Source organism: Trypanosoma brucei, chromosome 5 (genome assembly GCF_000002445.2).
Source record: "Trypanosoma brucei brucei TREU927 chromosome 5, complete sequence".
NCBI lineage: Eukaryota > Euglenozoa > Kinetoplastea > Trypanosomatida > Trypanosomatidae > Trypanosoma > Trypanosoma brucei.
In genome coordinates this window covers 429,913-451,081 of record NC_007278.1, presented here as the reverse complement: position 1 = coordinate 451,081, position 21,169 = coordinate 429,913, and the positions used below count along the sequence as shown (strand labels likewise).

At 47.0% G+C, this 21,169-nt stretch overlaps 9 protein-coding genes across 9 annotated transcripts, besides 12 other annotated features; 2 read left to right on the top strand and 7 right to left on the bottom strand.

The window, feature by feature from the left end:
• Window positions 1-21,169: part of a sequence feature (sequence corresponds to BAC RPCI93-30H13) that runs on past both edges of the window.
• On the top strand, window positions 251-775 carry Tb927.5.1400 (hypothetical protein; the record flags this gene model as incomplete). Its single annotated transcript, XM_839721.1, has 1 exon — window positions 251-775. The coding sequence occupies one exon, from the start codon at window positions 251-253 to the stop codon at window positions 773-775; it is 525 nt and encodes a 174-aa protein (XP_844814.1).
• Window positions 1,214-2,518, top strand: Tb927.5.1390 (65 kDa invariant surface glycoprotein, putative; the record flags this gene model as incomplete). Its single annotated transcript, XM_839720.1, has 1 exon — window positions 1,214-2,518. The coding sequence occupies one exon, from the start codon at window positions 1,214-1,216 to the stop codon at window positions 2,516-2,518; it is 1,305 nt and encodes a 434-aa protein (XP_844813.1).
• Window positions 2,175-2,237: a microsatellite.
• Window positions 2,669-2,711: a sequence feature (AT_rich).
• Window positions 5,089-5,116: a microsatellite.
• Window positions 5,247-5,267: a microsatellite.
• Window positions 5,451-5,471: a sequence feature (AT_rich).
• Window positions 6,094-6,126: a microsatellite.
• On the bottom strand, window positions 6,186-6,761 carry Tb927.5.1380 (hypothetical protein; the record flags this gene model as incomplete). The annotated part of the gene is made up of 1 exon (XM_839719.1): window positions 6,186-6,761. The coding sequence occupies one exon, from the start codon at window positions 6,759-6,761 to the stop codon at window positions 6,186-6,188; it is 576 nt and encodes a 191-aa protein (XP_844812.1).
• Window positions 7,218-7,261: a microsatellite.
• Tb927.5.1370 (cyclophilin-type peptidyl-prolyl cis-trans isomerase, putative) lies at window positions 7,565-8,278 on the bottom strand (the record flags this gene model as incomplete). The annotated part of the gene is made up of 1 exon (XM_839718.1): window positions 7,565-8,278. One exon carries the CDS (start codon window positions 8,276-8,278, stop codon window positions 7,565-7,567), a length of 714 nt encoding a protein of 237 aa, XP_844811.1.
• Window positions 7,839-7,863: a microsatellite.
• Window positions 9,275-9,736, bottom strand: Tb927.5.1360 (hypothetical protein, conserved; the record flags this gene model as incomplete). Its single annotated transcript, XM_839717.1, has 1 exon — window positions 9,275-9,736. The coding sequence occupies one exon, from the start codon at window positions 9,734-9,736 to the stop codon at window positions 9,275-9,277; it is 462 nt and encodes a 153-aa protein (XP_844810.1).
• Window positions 9,925-9,946: a sequence feature (AT_rich).
• Tb927.5.1350 (hypothetical protein, conserved) lies at window positions 10,091-11,101 on the bottom strand (the record flags this gene model as incomplete). Its single annotated transcript, XM_839716.1, has 1 exon — window positions 10,091-11,101. The coding sequence occupies one exon, from the start codon at window positions 11,099-11,101 to the stop codon at window positions 10,091-10,093; it is 1,011 nt and encodes a 336-aa protein (XP_844809.1).
• Window positions 12,021-14,483, bottom strand: Tb927.5.1340 (hypothetical protein, conserved; the record flags this gene model as incomplete). The annotated part of the gene is made up of 1 exon (XM_839715.1): window positions 12,021-14,483. The coding sequence occupies one exon, from the start codon at window positions 14,481-14,483 to the stop codon at window positions 12,021-12,023; it is 2,463 nt and encodes an 820-aa protein (XP_844808.1).
• Window positions 14,741-14,760: a microsatellite.
• On the bottom strand, window positions 14,823-17,780 carry Tb927.5.1330 (hypothetical protein, conserved; the record flags this gene model as incomplete). The annotated part of the gene is made up of 1 exon (XM_839714.1): window positions 14,823-17,780. The coding sequence occupies one exon, from the start codon at window positions 17,778-17,780 to the stop codon at window positions 14,823-14,825; it is 2,958 nt and encodes a 985-aa protein (XP_844807.1).
• Window positions 18,264-18,289: a microsatellite.
• Tb927.5.1320 (hypothetical protein, conserved) lies at window positions 18,305-20,740 on the bottom strand (the record flags this gene model as incomplete). The annotated part of the gene is made up of 1 exon (XM_839713.1): window positions 18,305-20,740. The coding sequence occupies one exon, from the start codon at window positions 20,738-20,740 to the stop codon at window positions 18,305-18,307; it is 2,436 nt and encodes an 811-aa protein (XP_844806.1).

Genomic DNA, 21,169 nt, shown 5'->3' with positions numbered 1-21,169 from the left:
AGGGAGTAATGAGGTATATGGGCATATTTCGTATGCATTTTTAGCGACACCTGCAGGGACCTGACACGGCTCATGAAGCAATGGCGTCAGTTAACAATATCTAATAAACTCATGGTCGATAAAAGGCTGGGTATATGGCAATGTGAAACCCACGCACTGTCAGGGTATAGGCAGGTTAAAGGGCTTGGGGCAATGTAAAGCCTTGAAGAGCTTTCTTGTGAGTAATTGTGGCAGTATTAAAAGTTTTAGTATGTTCAGATATCATGAGAGTATAAGGGAAATACGAATTGATGAGTGTGAGCTCTTGCGTAATGTTGATGTGCGTGAAGCAGATAATCTTCTCAAACTGATCATTGAAAAGTGTAAAGCGTTGGAAGATGTATATGTGGGTGGATGTGTAAAGATGGAGGTTATTGAGATTCGTGAATGTATCGGCTTACAGAAGGTAAGAGGACTAAAGCATGTGAAGGAATTGCGGGAATTGAATTTATCCGGGTGTCGAAACCTGCGAGAGATAACGGGAATACACAGGTATGAAGACACGAGGTTGGAAAAGCTGAATGTGAAGTGTTGTGAGAAACTGGAGGATTTGAGATTTTTGAGATATTGTAGGGTGCTGAGGAGTATTGTGATTTCTGATAGTGTGGTTACACAGGAGAGGCTGAAATTATTCAACTACAGGGTGGAAGTTATCAGTGAAACAGAATACTATTCGAAACGTAGCGGTGACAATGACACCTCCCATTCTACTCATAATGACCAAGTTGTTAGGTAGCTAATTTATGAATGTTACTATTTGTTTGTTCATACCCAGTAATCATCACATCAAAAGGAAATACTTCTTTCATACATGATATATGCATATGTGTATCCTCCTCCCATGGAATTGGAAATAAGAGAAACCATAAGCAACTATAAGTTGGTGTGGCAGAATATTTATTTTATCCTTCAGCAAAACTAGGAGACAAGGATATCAACAGGATATCTGAGAGTGGAAAGTTGTTACTGTTGGAATGATGTGATTGCCTTTGTAAGATAATATGATTATGAAGTGGAAGTAAAGATGATAACTGCGGTTGTATTGCTAAAGTTACAATAATGTTTGCTGATGATTCTATGAGTATTGCTTCTTTTTGTGCATAATTGTATTTATGTGGGAGAGTGAACTGGCTTGCGAAATATACAAAGAAGCGAAGTTTGATACAAGGGAAATATGATAAGGTGTTCCTTGGTTGCGGTTACCTTTGCAGGTTTACTGCTACGAGCGGTGGAAGCAAATGGGGAGACAAAGCTAAACAAGGAAGGTGCATTGGCGCTATGTAAGCTGACGGATCTTGCTAAAACTATAGAAAAAAGAAGGGCAGACAAAATCCGAGAAAAAACTCAAGGCTTTGCGGATGATATACAACTCTGGCTGGACAGGTTGGAACACTGGTTACAAACACTGGAAAACCGTGCACACAGTAACGATGGCTATTCGAAGCTTTCGGATGCTGATACTAAAAAAGTGAAGGACATATACGAAAAGGCGAAGGATAAATTAAAGAATAAGCTGCCAACAGCGAAAATGTATGGCGAGGAAGCGAAAAAACGCTGCCAGGCTGCGACAGAAGCGGCAAAAAAGGCGCGAGGATGGGAACTTGACTATGACGGCCAAAATTCCAGTGGACTTCACCAGCTTTTAGAGTGGTACTGCGGGAAGAAGGGAGATAATGCACAGACCACTAGCTGTGAAGGTATTACGTTCAAAACCCATTATTCAGGGACGGGAAGGAATACCATTGACTGCGAAGCAACGGGTCACAAAACAACACTTTATGACGATATATCCTCAGGGACGATGAAACAAGCCTTAGAAGAATGGGAAAATAAGAAACCAAAAGGCCAACAGCCAGTCACCAACAACTGGAAGGCCGACTATGACTCAGCCACGAACAAGCTTAAGGAACTCGAAGAGTCACACGAACAAGGTAAAAAGACTCATGATGATGTATCTGGCTTTTATAGTGGTGCAAGTGCTGTCCACAGCGGACTGAGTGCAGGCAAGCCACTCAGCGAAGTTTTGGTCGAAGCCAAGGAAGCAAGCAGAAAGGGTGCAAAATTCACTAACCCTGGAGGTGCCGCTCCCGAGACCACACACCGAGGGGTTGGCACTTCAACTGGAGAGGGTGGGGCAACAGAAACAACAGGAGGAACATCAACAACAATATCAACAGGAACAGGAACAGGAACAACAAGTGGAACCGAACCAGAGGTCGTTGGAGCTGATGCGGACTTCGGTGACCTCCTGGAGACTAGTGATAGATCAGCACTAAGCAGTAAGATCAAGGAAAGCAAGGTAATACTTATGGCTGTTCTCATACCTGTCGCTATCCTCGCGATTATTACAGCTGTGGTGCTTGTGTTTGTGAGACGAAGAAGAGGTAATGCTGAAGATGTAATTGATGAGAAAGGTGAGGCAGTTTCTTCACCTGACAAAAAGGGTGGGGCAACCTCTCCATGTTACAGGAAGGAATGAATGATATTATCATCTCTTGCTTATTTTGCTTAGTTTAGGAAGGGCTAACCTCTGGAGAGGTTACAATTTAAAAATTTCTCACCTGTTGCGGGAGAGGTTTCCCTTCCATTATATATGATATTTTTCTCCCTCCCTCCGTCCCCCTTCCCCTTAAAATAAAAATAATAAACTATTTTTTCTGTAATAAATATTACGGGAGATGTGAAAATGGGTTGTATGTGCATATCTACAGCCCAAGCTGGCGTGAAGTAAAGGCGCATGTGTAGCACACTCCTCCCCTCATATGAAACAGTGTTTGTAAGATGTGCAATTTTCTGACTAAATAGTTTAAAGACGTGGAGGTGTGGTCTGGCCATTCAGTAATGAATGCATTTCCCCCTATTTATGGTGTAATAAGAAAATATTCCGTGAAGGGAATAGTGAGGTAAATGGGCATATTTCGTATGCAATTTTAGTGAGACCTGCAGGGACCTGACACGGCTCATGAAACAATGGCGTCAGTAACAATATTTAATAAAACCCACAATCACTAACAAACTGGGTATATGGCAATGTGAAACCCACGCACTGTCAGGGTATAGGCAGGTTAAAGGGCTTGGGGCAATGTAAAGCCTTGAAGAGCTTTCTTGTGAGTAATTGTGGCAGTATTAAAAGTTTTAGTATGTTCAGATATCATGAGAGTATAAGGGAAATACGAATTGATGAGTGTGAGCTCTTGCGTAATGTTGATGTGCGTGAAGCAAATAATCATCTCAAACTGTCCATTGAAAAGTGTAAAGCGTTGGAAGATGTATATGTGGGTGGATGTGTAAAGATGGAGGTTATTGATATTCGTGAATGTATCGGCTTACAGAAGGTAAGAGGACTAAAGCATGTGAAGGAATTGCGGGAATTGAATTTAAGATTCGTTGGCCTAATGGATCTTGGTCGTTTGAAGTGAGTGGCCAGCCACCTTCTTCACGTTCCCGAGGCCGTCCAGTAGACTTCGGTGTTTGTGCTCCCGCAAAGCTTTGGCGTGATCTTCCCGCTTTTCTCCACGTTGCCGAAAAGGCATTTCCACCCACACAGACACACACCGCCCAATACGTAGGATCAGTTGGTATACTTTAGTGTGTCTTATGAAGATTGAGAAGTCGATACTTCTTAAGGGGCCTTGCCGTATCGGCCACGCCATGGCGAACGGTTTGCGTCATTGTGTTGTTAATCGGAAATCTGCGACCAGGCTATGCGAGAAGACGTCTCTCTTTACCACTCATTATAATTTGCCGGCCGTAACTGCAAAGAGCAATAAGTAGTGGTGGAAATTGATTGAAACGGGGATAGCGCAGAGAGTTAGCGGCGCTAAAATGACTGATTTAGTGAGGAAGTAATTGCAGCACACCCATATTAAATATGTGGATCCGCCCTCAGTATCAGTGAGAACAAGTATTGGCACCAAAAGGGGTACTGGTTGCAACAAGGAGTGGGCGCCCGCGGATATTCAAACAGAATAATTTTAAAAAAAATAGCGTCCGGTTCTGTCACGGGAATGAAAAAAAAAAGAAAGGGAGGCGGGGTATGAGGCAAAAGTAGAACTTTAGTCGGTTGTAATGGACAAACTTATCCAATGCACAACGGGAGACAGTTTCCAAGGGAACAGGAATACGGTAACGCCACATGTGGGTGCAATTCATCTCGACGCCGAGCGCATTTCGAGAGATCGTTTTGACGGCCGTGTGGAAAAATGAAGGTTGAGGGCGTAAACCCACAAGTGGCCACACTGCGATAAGCCATCGCAATAAGAGACGGCGTCACGCCCATCCCTGTAATATCACCTCGCCACGAATAAAGGTAGAGAAGGTGCATGGACGGATTCTATTTATTTATTTAACTTCTAAAAGGCCTACATTTCCCTTAATTAATCAAAAACCGTGGCCCTTCCCCCAACTCGTCTACAGAGGATTTTGTCATAACCCTTCACTTACTTACCACATACGAATTTTGTCTATTCATATGTTTGCCTGCACATCACCTCTCATGTGATGCCTTCACGGAAGGACAATGGGGTTGTTTACAATGCCATCATGAAGGGAAAGCATTTCCTTAAATGTTACTTCTATTTTGCTCCATGGTGATTTGATCGAGTCTTTCAGCAACTGCCACCATATGAACTATTTTGGATGGAAGGCTGCGCGAGAGCCACCAGGAAAATAATAATAATAGTAATAAATAAACGACCGCGTTGTCATCACACGGAGAGTGCCACGGGTCATGTAGTTGTAATATCTGCGTCTCAATTTTCTCACGATTGGATATTTCCTTATAATTCTCATAACCACGAGAGATAGGGTCTGAACAAAAGTATGGGAAACTTACCAAAGACTAGTAACCATGCTAAAATAATATCAACCATTGGGCAGCTGCGGCTTTTTCATCCTTTATTTTTTTTTTCTTCCACAAACGCACTTCCATTTTCAACCCCGCTTCATGGCAAATGCTACGAAATGCACGAATTCGCAAAGACATGAACACTATGCTAAGTTAATGCCATGAGGTGTTCGCAACGTCGTAATTTCATCGCCATCATCTCCATAATAACAATAATAATAATAATAATAAATGTCGCCTTATCGCTCTCCCAAATTTAGTGCGATTTGGGCCCCCTTTTTTTTTTTGTTTTAATACGACAGCGGCTGGTTTAAACCCTTCCGAATCCGCAGCCACAATTTTTTTTTGTTGTTTCTTTTTTTTGTTGTTGTTGTTGTTGTTGCCTCCTGATGGGCACCGTAACGATGCGGAAGCCACGACAACAAATCGCCGTCCTCAAATTTATCGGCCTTCCTTTTTTTTTCTCCCCCCCTTAACGGGAAGAGTTGCTGCAGAGGTTATTTCGATTCTGCTCCATTACGCCTAAACAAAAATATACCAACAACAGCAATAGTAATAACAAAAGAAAATAAATAAATAAAAATAAGAGGGAATGCAACGGTGGTTTGGAAATGACGTGCATCCGATGTGGCGGAAAAGGACTGTTGAAGGGAAATGCGAACACGCCCACATAAAAGCGCATATGTGCAAAAAGTTTTTATTTATTTATTTACGCCTTTAGTTTATATATTCCATGCGTTAGAACCAATCACCAATTGGTCACATGAGGCTCACACTATGAAAGAGTAAGTCACTCCATTAAACCCCTTCTCCCTCATCATTCCTTCTCGCATATATAATTAATTAATCAGCAACACACTAAGAGAAACAATGAACGTATACGCACACATACATGCATTTATGCATACAAATAAATATGCGTGTGTGTGTGTACATACGTGTTTCGTAAAATATTAAATGGGTCGCGCATATTTAATGTCAAACTGGCGACGCATCCCTCACATCCACACATTCACCACCAACTTCCACATCTGTTTTTCGAACGCCCTCATGATATTCGAAAAGGGTGGGGAGAACCAACAGATTGTTTTAAAAACAACCGGACCCACACACAAATACACACACCGCAGCGGCAGCAGCAGCAGGGGGGGGGTGGAAGTAAAGACGCACACCGAGCGATCGAACAGGGAGTCAAAAACAAAGGGGGGAGAAAACAAAAGAAAAGAAAAAGAAAAAAAAAGGCAAAAACAAAACTGCAAAGATGAAAGAACGAGGTTCCCCACAGGTTGCATATCTTCATTCAGCCACTAAGAAAAAGTAACAAGCAAACAATTGCCAATGTAGCCATTCTCCTTTCATCACCTTCCCCTTCCGCATCATCTGGTGGCGATGATTCGATGCCGTCTTTAAATCCGCGGATCGCCTCGACAATTGTGTTCGTCGCCGCTGCTTTTGCTTCAGCCTCCGCGGCCATGGTGTCACGCAAAGCCGCCTCGCTTAGAACCGCGGTGTCATTTAATGCACCCACATCGTGCACAAGACGGTGAATAATATCTTGCCGTGGGACGGGAATGTGGGGTTCCAAATGCGTAACCATTCGCTTTACCTCCGTTTCCAACACCTCCCGGGAAACATTTTGTACATCACGCTCAGGGCAGTTGTATGGCACCGCGGTTACACTATCTTCATCCGCCTCGGTTTGGTTAAAGACGATCAAAACTGCCTTGAAACTTGTAAGGATTGAGTGCGAGCGACGGGAAATGCTTTCCACCAGATGGTTAGCCCTCCTTCTTGCCTGTACCGCCCTAAGTTCTGCCTTAGTCGCTTGTTCCTCCGCATCATTTGCCGCTTTAGCGGCTTCCCCCGCCCGCGCCATCGCTTCACCTTCCGAATGATGTCGCCCAACAGCGGCCTCCGCGCGAAGATATGTTCGTACCGCCTTTCGCACCTCTTCAGTTGTCCGATATCTCGACTCCGACGCCACGAAGGAATTCTCTTCGATCTTTAGAGAGAGCTCCTTCGAGAAATTTGCCGTCCCTCTCACATGGTTAAGGAACTCACATGTCACATTTACCGCATCCTGAGGTACACCACTTAAGAGGGCAGTGGCCACAACGGAATAATGCATGACAGCAACGAGTGTCAGAAGTATCGCCATCTGTTGCGTGCTCTAAATTAATAATAGCCGCTGCTGTACTATGCAGATACCCTGTGCCACAGGAAAGCGAAATGAGCAATAGGAAACAAAGAAGTGTGAGAAAAAGGGGGGAATGTGGAGAGAATGATGTCAGGCGGAGGTACCGCGTGCGGTGAACCGCATCTATGGAACTGCAATAAAAATAATAATAATAATAATAGTCAACAATAACAAAATAAAAGATACGTAGATGACAGGGTCCCATTGCCGACAGTGATGACAGCGCTATGAAGAACGCGGGAAAGGTATTTTCCCCTCCTCATAGTGCTTGTGTCGTGCGTTGCATACCCGCCAAGTTTCCTCCTCCTCCTTTTCTTCTTTCTCCGGTATCGTATAAAGATGATGCCGCGTTTGACGCCACCAGATGTGGCGAGGCACTCCTTAATGTGGAGAGCAAGGTAGTCGCGAACGATTTTTGTTTTTTTGTTTCTTCACTGCTGGTGTGTGTGTGTGTGTGTATCAGTTCACTTGTGTTTTGGTAATCAAAACCGAAGGAACGCCGAACCTTTCCCGTAGTTGGGCGTTTCCGCTTCCTTAAGAACCCCAGCCTTCAGAATTCGATAATGAATAAAACGTTTTGCATGTGGCAAAAGGCTTTGCTGCTGCAACCGCTGCAGCACATCATAACCTTCCACCACTTGACCCAACAAAATATGATCTTCCCCCGGTGTAAACCCATCCACAGTTATTAAAAATTCAGAGCCCCACTGAGCGTTTGCCCCGACGGCGTACACAAGTCCCTTTCCCTTTACATCACTGCTTCTGCTGCTGCTGCTGCTGCCCTTCGCCATCTCGCGGAAACTTCGGCCATAAATGGACCAACCGCCGGCTGCAGAGCCAAATGTAACATCACCACCTCGAATAAAACATTCATTAGGGAGGAGTCGCGTCCCACTATAACACAATTTGTGACCAGTACCGGAGGTTCCATGTTTTCCTTGGCAAAGTCCACGGAAATTCGTCGTGCTAACGGGTGAGATGCTGTCAAACAGTTCAATCACAACTCGGCCGCAAACGCTTTGGTGAGTTGTGAAGAGACCAGCTCGGTAACGCGCAATATCCATAAACGCAAGTGAGTTATGTGAATTAGAGGGAAGTGGAGCGATGTAAACGCTGGAACCATATGATGAATAATGAGCGCGATTACACGCACCAACTGCAGTACCTAAGGTGAACCCAAACAGAATGGCTATCATGTGACGACCTTGTTTTCTTTTTCCTCTTCCTTTCCGTGCATCCACACGCAACACGATTCAACGCGATTCACAAAACTGAGGAAATTAAAAAGAAAAAAAAAGAGCGCACACACGCGTAGAAGTGGTGTGAGGAGGGAGATATGAAGAAATGAAGAATGTCTGTGGTGTTGGCTGACAAAGTTGTCAAAGTGAAGGAGGAAAGGAAAGCAGGACGTAAAACAGAAGTAAACACGCAGAGCCAAATGAGCACATATATATATATATATGCGTCTATGTGCATGCGTGTCCAAAAATATATACTTAAAAAAAAGGACGTGTTTTCATTCAGATCCTACCGACTAAATTTGCACCCGCCTGTTGCGAATTATTTCCTTTTCCCGTTTAGGCTACTTTTCCTTTCTGCTTCAGCTACCCAACTACTTCCCACGCCGATACCAAATGACGACAGCACGCATATGCTCGACGTGGGTGAAATGAAGCAGTGAAGTAAAAAAAAACTGAAACAAAAAAATTACAGGAAACAAACAAAATGAAAATAAAAAATGATCAAAACATATGTTAACAAATTAATACGGAAACACGCCAGAGGAGGAGGAAAAAAAGAGGTGGAGTTTGCAAAAAGAAACAGCTTCACCAGACCTGGCGATACCGCCACATGCCTTTCCTCCATCCCGCATGGTTATTTGCCTCGGCACCCCACCGCTCCCTCCATCCCATCACCACTACACACACACGCACACATATTTTTTCGATGAGAACACATCCTTCACCTTTAAAAAAAAAAAAAAATCGAAGCATTCACGCAAAAAAGAAAAAAATTCTGAAGGGAAACAAAAGATGACGAACGCAAACACACACATATGCATGCATGTGTCTGTTATTTCCGGGGCAATCCCTCCCCATATGTATGATACGTGAATATATGTGGGTGGCTATACGCGTGTGTGGAAGAGAGAAGAGGAGAGGGTAGGGAAGAGTGGAAGAATAATCGTAGCATTACTTACTGGGGAAATTTGCCAGGAAGTACTTAAAGGCGGACTCAAATGAATCAAACACCTCTACACCATCGTACAGCATGAGGTTGAAGGGGAGGCCAAACCCTTCAACTCTCAAATTATCCTTGTCAACTTCGCTTCCATACTTCTCCCTCATGTTGCGGCGATCGGAAGTGAAAGTTAACACCATTTTGTTGAGCGCCGCTGCATAGCCCACTTCAAACGCGGTACCGCAGTCGGGTTCATGGCCGCGGAATGGTGAAAGATCAGCAATCACGGCGTCGCAATCCTTAATCATTTGGATATTCTTCTGACGGATGTCGAGGGCCCCTGTGGCTTCATTATCTGTGGGAATCAGAGGCATCACATTCTCCTTCTTTAGCAGCTCACGAACTTTATTGTAGTAGGAAGCCCCCATGTCCGGGTTGAACACCGCAGGACCCGCAATATATATCTTTCTCATTTCTGTTATTGGTGGTAGAATGTGTGACTTGGGGAAACAAATATAGATCGAAAGATAAATATGCCTTTTGTTGTTTCTTCCTTATTGTGCTTCCTTTTCAACAAATTATTTGTAGATATATCTGGTTGTATATTTTCAGACTGATCACTTAGTCTTGCGGTTTTGAGCCATTGAACAAGGGAGAAAAGAAATAAATAAATAAAAATATATCGCACAGCGACGGTGCGCACTGTGTGAAGGGGAAGATCGAGAATCCAAATGTGCATCCACGTCGATACAGTCATGCATAGAGTGGACTTGAAGATGAAAGTGAAACGAAGGAGGAAGAAAAAAAAAGAAAGGGAAAAGACATACTCATACCGCAATCTGTGAAGAGTTGTAAAAAAGCCTCCGGTGCATTATACAACGCTGCAGCGGGGCACCCGTATGATGGATGTTATTTGTGATACGAAGCCAAATTTGGTGCTGCGGTGGTGGTTGGCATTTGGAGCGCCACCGCGCCGTTGCCGTACATGGCAGCCTGACATCCTCATCCAATTCCATCTTGCGCCATGTCATCCATTTACCATTAGATAAAATAATCGGGCGCTTCAGCGAATGCTCCAATACCCACCTGGGTGCCGAGTGAAGGATGGAGGCCTGCTCCTCCTCAGCCAGCTGCCCAATACACACAAGCTGCACAGGTTCGGGGTCAAACACTGCATGGGGTTCCTGATTGCAGTTGAGTGTGAGGCTATCGAGATTAGTTGCATCATCATCAACGGGAAGCCACCGCATCGAGGTGTATGAAAACTGTGACCACAATGTAGAGAGGGCGCTTGACACGCCATGAGGGAAAGGCTTTCCTGTTATCAAGTGTGTGTGACGAAGCGAATCATCAGCAAGAAATGGATTGGAGGTCTCTTGTGCATTGAAAAGTTGTACACTCGGTTGCGGGCGTGATGGCACGGCAACCGAGGCATCCACCAAAAGCGTACCATCAAAGTTGGCCTCACTAGCCGGGGAGGTGAGTAAAGCCCCAACATACTGCTCCAGCGTAGCGGCCTTCCACGCAAATGGTTCTGAACCCGTACAGTTTTTTGTTAAAAGTAACCATTTATGATCTCTGATGGCCAGCAGCGGCAGCGACTGCAGCAGCGAACGCCGCTCGCTGGGTGAGTAATCAATAATTGAGTATACGGCCGGCCTCGGAAGCATATCCCTTGGGACTTCAACGCCGCCACGGCACTGCAACCGATAGTGATATTTTGCCTGCGCCTCTGAGAGCCAAAATACGCTTTGGGCATCGATGTTCTCCTGGTGTTTCTGAAGCAGTTGGAGGAGTTCTGTGGATGTTATGCGGCCTCTACTGAATGCCCACAGCATGACGACGGCAGCCTATTAGCAGCACCATTGGTAGTAATGGTGATGATGAAGTGTAGCGGTGTTGAAATGACAAGCAAACATGCGCTCTGTCGAAATAAAAGAAGCGAGATAAAGTAACCCGCAATGTTAAGAAATAGTACAGCAGTACCAAACATATCAATATCATCCCTTTCAGGCTTGGAATAATTCCCTCTCGGAAAGAATAAATTTTTCGTGAACCCACCACAAATCCCTACACTGGTACACATTTTCTTGCTTGACAGCCTCCCCCCCCCCTCCTCCTTTTAAGTGCGGCGGTAGAGTGCAATGGCATCATGCCCTCAAACCCAAATCCCTAAATAAACAAAATAGCGGAGAAGACCAAAAGAAAAAAAAAAGCGTCCAACGAAACGGCAATCCCACATCCGCTTCTACGACATGCAAGCGCTGCTGAGAAACAACATCGTACATTTCCCATTTGCTTCCAACTGCCGACTAACGTTTCCTTGGACTATTTGCCATATACGTAAAGCGGTATCGGGAAATGGAAAGCATTCGTAGCAGATGTTGTACGTCAACGTGAGGGAGGTTTACCCCTTTTCTCTCTTCTACGCGCGTCCAACTATACATCACCGCTTCCCTTCCCCATATCAATAAGAAACTCACTGTGAAAAAAATGAGGCGAAAAGAAAAGAGAAGTGCGGAAGATAAGGGGAGCGTCATAATGACCTCGTGAGAAGCACACAAAGACAGTAACATTCACTTTCCTCCACCGGAATGAAGGCAACTTGTTGATCGACAGCGAAAGGGAAAGTGCCATAAGCACTTCTCACCATAGAAACTGACGTGCATACGTACGATATGCTGGAGGGAGGAGGGATCCACAGCAACGAAAAAAAAACAACGCCAAAACAGAACCTGTTAACACGCCGGGACGTAATCACGTAAGTGCTGGCACCGGTACAACCTCAATAGCTTCGTTGCCACTGGCACCGACATTATTGTTTTTATTTCCATCAACGCCATCCACGGCAGCGTCAGCCGAATTATTCCCACTACTGTACTTGAGTGCCGCCTGCTGCTTCCGCCTGTGCACCCCCTCAAACTGCTTTACGGTGTTACATATCGACTCCCACATACTCCAGAAAACAGCACCATGACTACTGCTCGGGTCTTGTGACTTACAACAGGCCTCCATCACGGTGTGGGCCCTATCCGCATTACCAGTCCGCCTTTCCACCGCAGCCCACCATAAAGCCAGTCGCTGAATCAATTGTGGTGTTAGTTTCTGTCTTTCCAGCAACTCCGCACAATAGTGACGCAGTGCTTGGCTTCCATGCAATCTAAACGTCACCTCGAGGACGGCATCCAAAACGCCGAACAAAAGACTGTCATACTCCGCTTGATGTTTCAACGCTAAGTGAAGACATTCCCGCGCAATTTGAACGGCACTTCCAGAAAAACCTAGCCGAGATTCTAAAGTGACGCAGTTAAGAAGGAACTCCATCGTAGACACGGGGGATGATCGCATGGTGAACTGTGCAACGTCCAGACCCAATTTGGAGAACTCCCGAAATCGGTGGAGAGGCAACCGTGTCCCGAAGGAAACACATAAACAACTTAAGTACTGCTGAAGAATGTGAAGAACGGCCAACGGAGCAGCCGCAAATGCCACCAGCGCGCGCTCAAACTCTTGGAAAGCTGCACTCACATCGCCACTTTGCCACAGGCGGCATGCCACATAACAGGCACCCTCCGCCGTGTACCCCGAAGAGTTGCAGAAAAGGCTTATTAAATTTTTTAGTTCTTCGTTGCTCCTTCCACCACTCTCCCCGGTGTTCTTCAACAACAATCGATGAAAGGCTACATCAACGGCAAGCACCCATGCACGGGGATCCCTTGCTAAGTTCTTCACCACCACTTGTCTGGCAAGTCCTTTGGATCTAATAGAGTTGGACACATTCGTTGCCTTGACAAGTCTTGAGACAAGCTTATCCAGTGTCCGCGCGGGATCTGTAAGCTGACTAAACTCCACGACCAACCCCATCAAAAGCACATTACTAGTAGTGGAAGAAAATTTAACAAACCACGCACCCTCATCCGCTACTGTCACTGCGTCCGTCCTAAGATTGTTTTCCCACAAATAGCACGCATACGACTCGAACAGTTGGGCTGTAGCCGCCTCAACATTCGGCATTCCGGAGGTGCACTGCGTGATGGCCTGCCGATACAACGCAATGACATCACTTGACGTGGCGACTCCATTACACTCCATTTCCTTCAAAATTTCGATGCGCTTCAGCCAGAGTGCCGTGCAGTGGCGATCTGCCCGCAGCTGAAGCTGATTCAACAGCATTGGGTGCTGCTGAGTAAGGCGGGTTAGATGGTACAAGGGGTCCGGTACATCTCCACAGAGCTTCTCCCGCAGTTGCTGATACTTTACCTCGTCAAGAGCATGGATGGAGGAGTCCATCGCCAGGGAGTCAATGATTTGGCTCTCAAACGCAAGAGCTGCGGTGAAAGCCCTGCAAAAAACAGCAGGATTGTCAACATCATTTAAAATTGCCCACAGTGTCTCACGTGCCATACTCAGCTCTCCCTGGTTGGCCAAGAAAACAGCATAGGAAAGGCGAAACTCTGCCGGCGACGCGCAGTAATCCGCCGCCATCTGGACAATTTTCTCCACCTGTGAAATATCACCGCCGAAGCAAAGTCCCTTGGTTTCTAAAGCTGTGCGTACTGTTTCCCAGAAAGCGATATCACGAAGCAGACCCCCATGCGATGTGCTATCCCGCAACAAAAATGCCGCACACTCAACGAGAAAGTCCGATGCATTCCCCTTCTCCCAGAGCATGTGAAAGTAGTTTCGTTGATTTTCAGTTGACGGATCGTACAGCAAGTACAGCCGCCATATATACGTTGCCGTTGGCATGGGTACGTGTGGTCGGCTAACCCAAAGCTTAGCAAGCCGCCATATACGGTGATGCTGAGTGAAGGGAAGTGCCTCCAATGCCCTAGTTATCACGTGCCGAGTGAGTGTAATCCGAGGTGCAACCGACCCATCCATAGCGAACTCAATGAAAGAAGTCCACAACAGTGGCATCATGGGAAGTTTTTCCACCGCTCGATCATAGATGTCCCGCAGAGACCTGAACCACTCATTAGGGGAAGTGAGCTCTCGTGTGTTCTCGCGCCGGTATGAAATATAACCCATCCAGAGCTTGTACGAGTAACCGTTGGCGCGGAGGGCACGTTCATAGGCCACGTTAACTGCATTTGCCTTAGACACCTGATTGGGGTAGTCCGAACACAGAATACTTCGAATGAACTGTAGCCAACCCCTCACATTTGATGGGTTGCGCAGCACCTCCAGTTCCAGGGTATCTGTGGATGTTGTTCCCATTTGTTCACCACCTTCCTCGAGGAAGAAACGAAAAAAAAAAGGCAATGGCGACAAGGGGTGATTGCAAGCAGCGCAAGTAATGTTAAAGAAATTAGGGGCAAGAAAAATAAAAGCGTGATGAAAAAGAGGAGGGAGAGAGTCGACGAGGATAAGTAGAAACCAAATGACGGTCACAGTGTCACCACCACCTAACGTAGGGTGGCAACAGGGATCAACTGAGAACACCTTGAAGCATGCAAACACACGCGCGTATGCACATATATATATATATATATATGTCCAGATAACAGGTGAATAGCTAGGGAATAAGAACGATAGTCATAGGAAGATGTAAAAACGTCATCGGGCGTTAACAAACTCCCCCTCGACAATCCCCGCAAGAACCCTCCGGAGCTGGTACGAGGAAATCGACATGAGCTTCTGAGCAAACTCTTCCGCGGACATGCCACTGGAATGCACGAAAGGGGAGTTCCGAAGGAGCAGAACGGAAGGAGCAAATGAAACGGCCACGAAACCGGCCAGTGACGCGTCTTCGCCCCTCTTTTCCGATCCAACATCCCACTCAGTACGCGCAGCCAAAGCTGCCTGCCTTTGAAGGCTTTGGAAAGCAACGGCACCCCCCTCAGCACCGATGCAGGCTTCCTCGAGGGGTTTAATCAACTGATTTCGTCCCAACAGCTCATCCACTTTAGATAGAAAGGCAAATAGCCGCTGGGCCATACGACGACACAGCATGCGGCGCAGAGAACACCACAGATCAAAAAACTCCTTCCCCGCCACGTCCGACAACTCACCACACACAATTGCTGTGATCCCCAATCCCCGAGCAAGGGCCTCCTTCACGTCAGCCAACGACCCCAGCTTCGCCCGGCGGACGACGATAACTCGTTCCCGCTGTGTCCCCACAAAGTGGTGTTGCCGTGCTGCTCTCTCACGAACGATAGCGTGACACAACGTGTTACAGCCGCTCCCGGCACAACCAGCGACAACCACCGCGTGGGTAAACAAATAAGCACCTCGCAGGTGGTACAGAAGGCACGCAATCCAGAGTGTCGCGATATTGTGAAGGGCTTCCAGTTCTGCCTCTTCAGAGTGTTTAACCCAAGCCAGGGCGAGAGGAAGCATGCGCTCGTAAAACACATCGAAGCCCATGCAGGTACTAAGGCTGTTCGTGTAGTTCAGGTGAATCGCATTTTGGGAACGTCGTAAATTGTGCAGCACCTTTGAAAGAAGCAAGGTTTCCAACGCAACTGCGGTTGTATCAGCGGCAGGTTTCGGCCCCCCAAGCATGAGCAGAAGCGACAGCAGCTTCTCTCTATAATTCCCACTATCCAGGGACGGGAGCCGAGCTAACAGACGCCGTTTCCACGGGTCAAGCTCAGAGCGCAGTGCGTTTGGGTCTCTTGTCTCACTTGCCGCATGGCGCTTCAGTGCATCTTTCAGCAGCACTGCCTCATGCATGGGGATGGAACCGATGGAAATCGGCTTCGTTGATTGTGCGGCACCGCGGAAGATAAAGTTATAGAGGCCCGTCTCCGGTTTCTTAACGGCATGTTTCCCCACCAACTCCGAAACCGCAGCGATGTCAGACAATAGAGACGTTGATTGGAAAGGCACAAAAGTTGACGTGTTCGGTCCTCCTGCAACCAATGATGTCAGAAGCGGTTCAACAGAAATAGCACCGTCGACAAGATCACCAGGTGGGCCGAAAATCCATTGATGGGGCCCATCGCTGTGACTACTATGGAAAAGAAGTAGCGAAATGTCCTCAGCTATGACAATTCGATATTCGTTGAACGAAACGTAGCCGTGGTCGGTGAAGAGTGAGATTTCCACAAGTAAGGATTGTGGTGGACGGCGATGGCGTGCAAAAAACTTGGTGGTGAGCATATCCATGAGTGAAAATGTGGCAGTGAGCCGTGTTGGAGTCACTGCAGTGACAGATACTGCCGCCATTGCTTGGTTCCGTGACGAGGTACATATTACCCTTGGCCCGAAATGCAAGCTCTCACCCTCGATAGTCAAAAATACAGTGACACCATCTTCCATTGCGTGCTGCACATTATTTATCATCGGTACAAGTATATCACCAGTGTCGCCACTATGGTAACACTGAAGTATGAGTTGGTTTAACATACTGAGGTGGGTCGAAACATCAAGGAGCTCATTGCACTCCTCCCTACCTAACGTTTCCACGCCTGAACACCTCGCCTCAAGATGGACATTGCCAGACGTTCCGTCAAAAACTGGACCGCACCGCACACCAAGTGGCATGTTAAAATGTTGCACCGCATGAACTTCCTTCGGACTGCCACCTCCGGCTGCTGCTCCACTAACACCCACGGGAGCGTCACTGTTAAGAACATCACCGGTGAACTCAAACAAAGGGTCTTTGGGTGCCAGTAACGCCGTATAGTGAAGGAAATTTCCTGCAAACGGGGGACTGGACGCAAGAACGAGGTAATCCTCGACAAGCAACCGCCTCGGTGAGCCATATGCAATGCAGAATACACGGGAGCATAACTCATTTGACGACGGGGGTATGGCACTTATGAACAGATGGGCCGCTAAAGCAGCAGAGGAACCCGTCTCACCAATACCACAAAAGACAGCACATGGCTTCTGCTCTTGATCCCTCTCTAACAGATATTTGATATCACAGTGACGGAGCTTGTCTCGCGGATTCACCAATGCCTTAGGGCACATTACAAAATAATATACTGTGGTGGAGGTAATTGGATACGGTGGCTCCTCGTAAACAGCCTTGACGATCGCACACGAAAATCTAGACTCCAATAAACGAACAGATTCCATCTTGGCGCGGACGTGCTTCCACGAAGAGGGAATAGCGTCAACGCAATGAATGCCACTATATGAAAAGAAAAGCGCATCAAATATGCATAAGCAGCGCATGGATCGAGGGTGAAGCCAAGGCAATGCGACTGCTAATCCGGGTTCCACTGTGCAGCTCGTTGAGACACGTGTAATTTCGCTCCCATCACAACTTCCACGGGCAACAATGCGCACTTGCAGGGTTTCCTGAGGATACAGCAGCTCAAGCACTGCATGGGATGACGCCGTGAACATCTCTGCTACTTCTGTTTTGGGGCTATTATTTGTCGTCCACTCAACAACATATGACCACTGCACTAGTGAGGGCCTCAGCTGCCCGGTGATATTTTCCACCTCGTCCACTTGAGTGACGGCACGCGGGGCCTCCCAAAATATAAAAACACACGTCGGATACACGGAACATGCCTTGGGAGGCCGCATTAAGTACGATGGTTGAAGAGGCATAGCACCTGCAGCAGACAATCCCCACTTACTCCTTTTTCAGCGAAGTAAAGGTAACCAAATACCTAAAGCAAACCCCTTCGTAACAGATTGAGAAGGTAAACACAACTCACCTAAAGGGAAGGGTGCGCTGCTTTGAAAGCCGCTATGAAACAAAACAAAAAAAGAACTAAAATGAATAGTGAAAAAATAAAATAAACAAACACAAACAAGGAAGGAAAGCGCCCAAAATCAGTGGACTAGTGGTAAACAGAACGAATAAGACTCACCCCATCCACCCACCCCGGCTCGCATTATTAGCATCCAGCCCGCGGGACAACACAAACAAACATTAAAAACATGTTAAGGGTCGTCAGCGTGATTATGTGTTTAGAGTGTGCTGGGTTTCGACCCTTGCCGCAAGTGCAGTCATATCTGTCGAAGTTAAGTGAGTCACCTCGTGATAACGAAACCTTCTCATGCGCATTCTCACCTTCCTTCATACAAATACATATATATATATATATATATATCTTTTCTTTTCCACACTACGTTGCGTATAGATACGGATGTATCACGTGCAACTCAGTACTAACATCCAACACGATCTTTCGATAGTGTGCAGTGAGATGATGAGCCGCCCCCAACAGTACAGGCACGGCACGGTATAGTGCTAGACTAGCTATGTGGGGAATCGCAATCATTTCGTCAAAGTTGCAATCTATTGGGCTAAAGTGATTCAGGAACGGCTCCCGCAGCAACACTAATCCATACTCCGCACACCGTCGGAAGAGTTCGTCATCCTTAAGTAGCAGGGTAGGCGGAATGATCTCAAACCACAACAAAAACACCAACTCGGGTACCTCACAATATAATACAGGGGGGATACTAAAGATCAGCTCCACACGCTGCTGGGGAGCCAAGCTTCTAGCATGCAATAAAATAAAGGGAACCCAATCGCTAACGGGAAAAGTGACGGTTTCACTGGATGCCAAAGAGGCAATGTTTTCCACTGCGATACCGTTCTCCTCAGCAAAGCGTTGAACAGCAGATCTCGCTACAGCCGTTGTATCTTCTGCGTTGAAGTCTAGGATTTTCACAAAGTGCAAAATGAGCAGTGGGGACTCGCACTCCTCAAGTAACGGGCGAATTAGAGAAACAAGAGCCTCTGTGCCATCGTGTTGGCGTACAACGCGAAGGTAGTCGCACCATAACTCCGCCATGGCAGTCACGGAGCCCATCTTTACTTTTGTCAGTATTCTCTCCACAAGTACGGCATTTGAAGAGAAGGCGCGCATCAGCGAGAGATGAACAGCAGATTGCATGCGATCCATTAGCTCCGCGTCTATGCCAGCAGCTGCGCATCCGGCGTTCATGTTCAACTGCCGTGATAATAGCCCTGCACATGCATCCTGCGGCCTACCAGGGAAGTGCTCACTAAGTGCAAATGTCACATCTGAGATGGATGCCAGCGGGAGGTCATTCATTCCCTCCAGTTTTCCAGTCTGGCAAATAGCAATCAACATAAGGGTTAAATTCTGCTGGGCTAGCGGAAGGAGGCACACCCTACCAGGAACCTTCACTGCGTAGGTAAGCAACCGCATTGCCGCCTGGGCGTCCATTGGGGCAACGCGCACACATGTCATCGCAATCATGTAAGCGATATACCGCGCCACACTTTCACTCCACTCTACCTTACCGGACGAGGATAATGTGCATTTTGAGGCTTGCACAGAGAGAATCCGCACCGACTCCAAGCATACATCCACACACTCTGATGCAGTGTTGCCAGAGTGCAGAAGGGCGTAAAGGTGCGAAAGGCGTATGGACGGAGATGTTGGAAAGATTTCAATCCCTCGTGACGCCAGCCACAACAGGCGCTCCGGCGTATCGCCAGCAACTCGCATGAGGCAACGCCACGAAAGCACATCCACGTGACGCTGGAAAAGTGACACAGCGTCGGCTATGAGAGTGGATGGTGATGAGCCGATCAAGGACTCCCAGGCGCTACATTCTTGAGGGTTGCGCAGTAGTGAATACAATTTTTGCATCAGAGGCATGTGTGGTTTTGACTGAATCGGCGCATCCCACGTGATACGGCTTGGTGGCGGTCGATACCTCCCTTGTTTGTTTTCCGCCACTTCGTCCTTCTGCAAGAATATCGCCGCCCAACCCAGCGTCGCAATGCAGTTCATCATATCCCTCTCAATCCTTACAGCATCGTGCAGAGCGGTTGACGCCTCCATGGACATACGAAAACGGTGAAACAAGGCTGCAACATCACAGTTGTTGCGATTCCCACGGATAAAATTGGCAGCGCGAGAAACAAGTTTTCGAGCGGTAAGCTTCAAATGCGTTAGTTGTTCTTTGTGCCAGTAGGGACATGCCGGGTTAAAGCAACTGACCTGGTCTACAGACAGGAGGCAACCTTCGTCAAAGAAAGCGGCTCCTCCCACCTTCTGTGCTGCCGATGAGTCGTCAGATGTGACATTGAAGAGAGGTGCGTACTGAGAAAAGAAAGAACGCTTTATTTCATTGTCGCAGGGGAAACATGACGCCACAGCCCCCCATGTGCTACCGCATTCCACACTCAGGACACAATGCGCAGTACCCGACGCAAAATTCTCGCTGTCGCTGGTGTCTAAAAGTCGTGCATCGCACCGCGGCAACGTCTTATGGACAGTAATCTGACTGGTTAGTCGATCAAGAACACCAGTTATCTCACCTGCCGCCGCCTCATCGAGATCGATATCTGCCTTTGCCTTCTCTCGTTGACGATCCAACTTCTCAAGTGCGCTCTTCTTCTCTGAGACAATGCTCATAATGCGGCGGCTCGCTTCCTCCATCTCCGTTCGTTGAACATCTAATTCCTCAAGTCGCAATTCGTGTGGAGTCCTCAATTTATCACGTCTCTGCCACTGGCGATGCAGCGCCGGGTGAATCCAATCGGGGGGAACACGCGACTTCGGCGGTATTGTTTTCATCGGTGCCGAATTCGGCATCTCAAGCACGTAACGGATCAGCGACACAAGCAGCAAATAAGCAAACCAACAACGACGGTTATAAAAGTGCGAAGCAGTGATGTAATGATAAATGATAGAAGGGGAAAAAGAGGCGTGCGGGTTCGGATTGAACCGACTAGTAGGGTGGAAACGCACAAATAAAGAAAAAAGAGGGCAATAGAAAAGAAAAAATTGTAACACATTGATGAGTTCACCCTCAACGTATACACAAATATAGATATACATATATGCAAGTACGTGTGCACGAATACGCGCTCCGGCGCTTGTATTTCTTTTTTTTTCCACACAGAAAACAGGGTTAAATAGACGGGTTGCGGAGCCTAAGCAGAAAAATAAATAGAGAAAGGGCCGAAATGGTAAAAGTGCAAAGGTACAAAGACGAGGCACGGG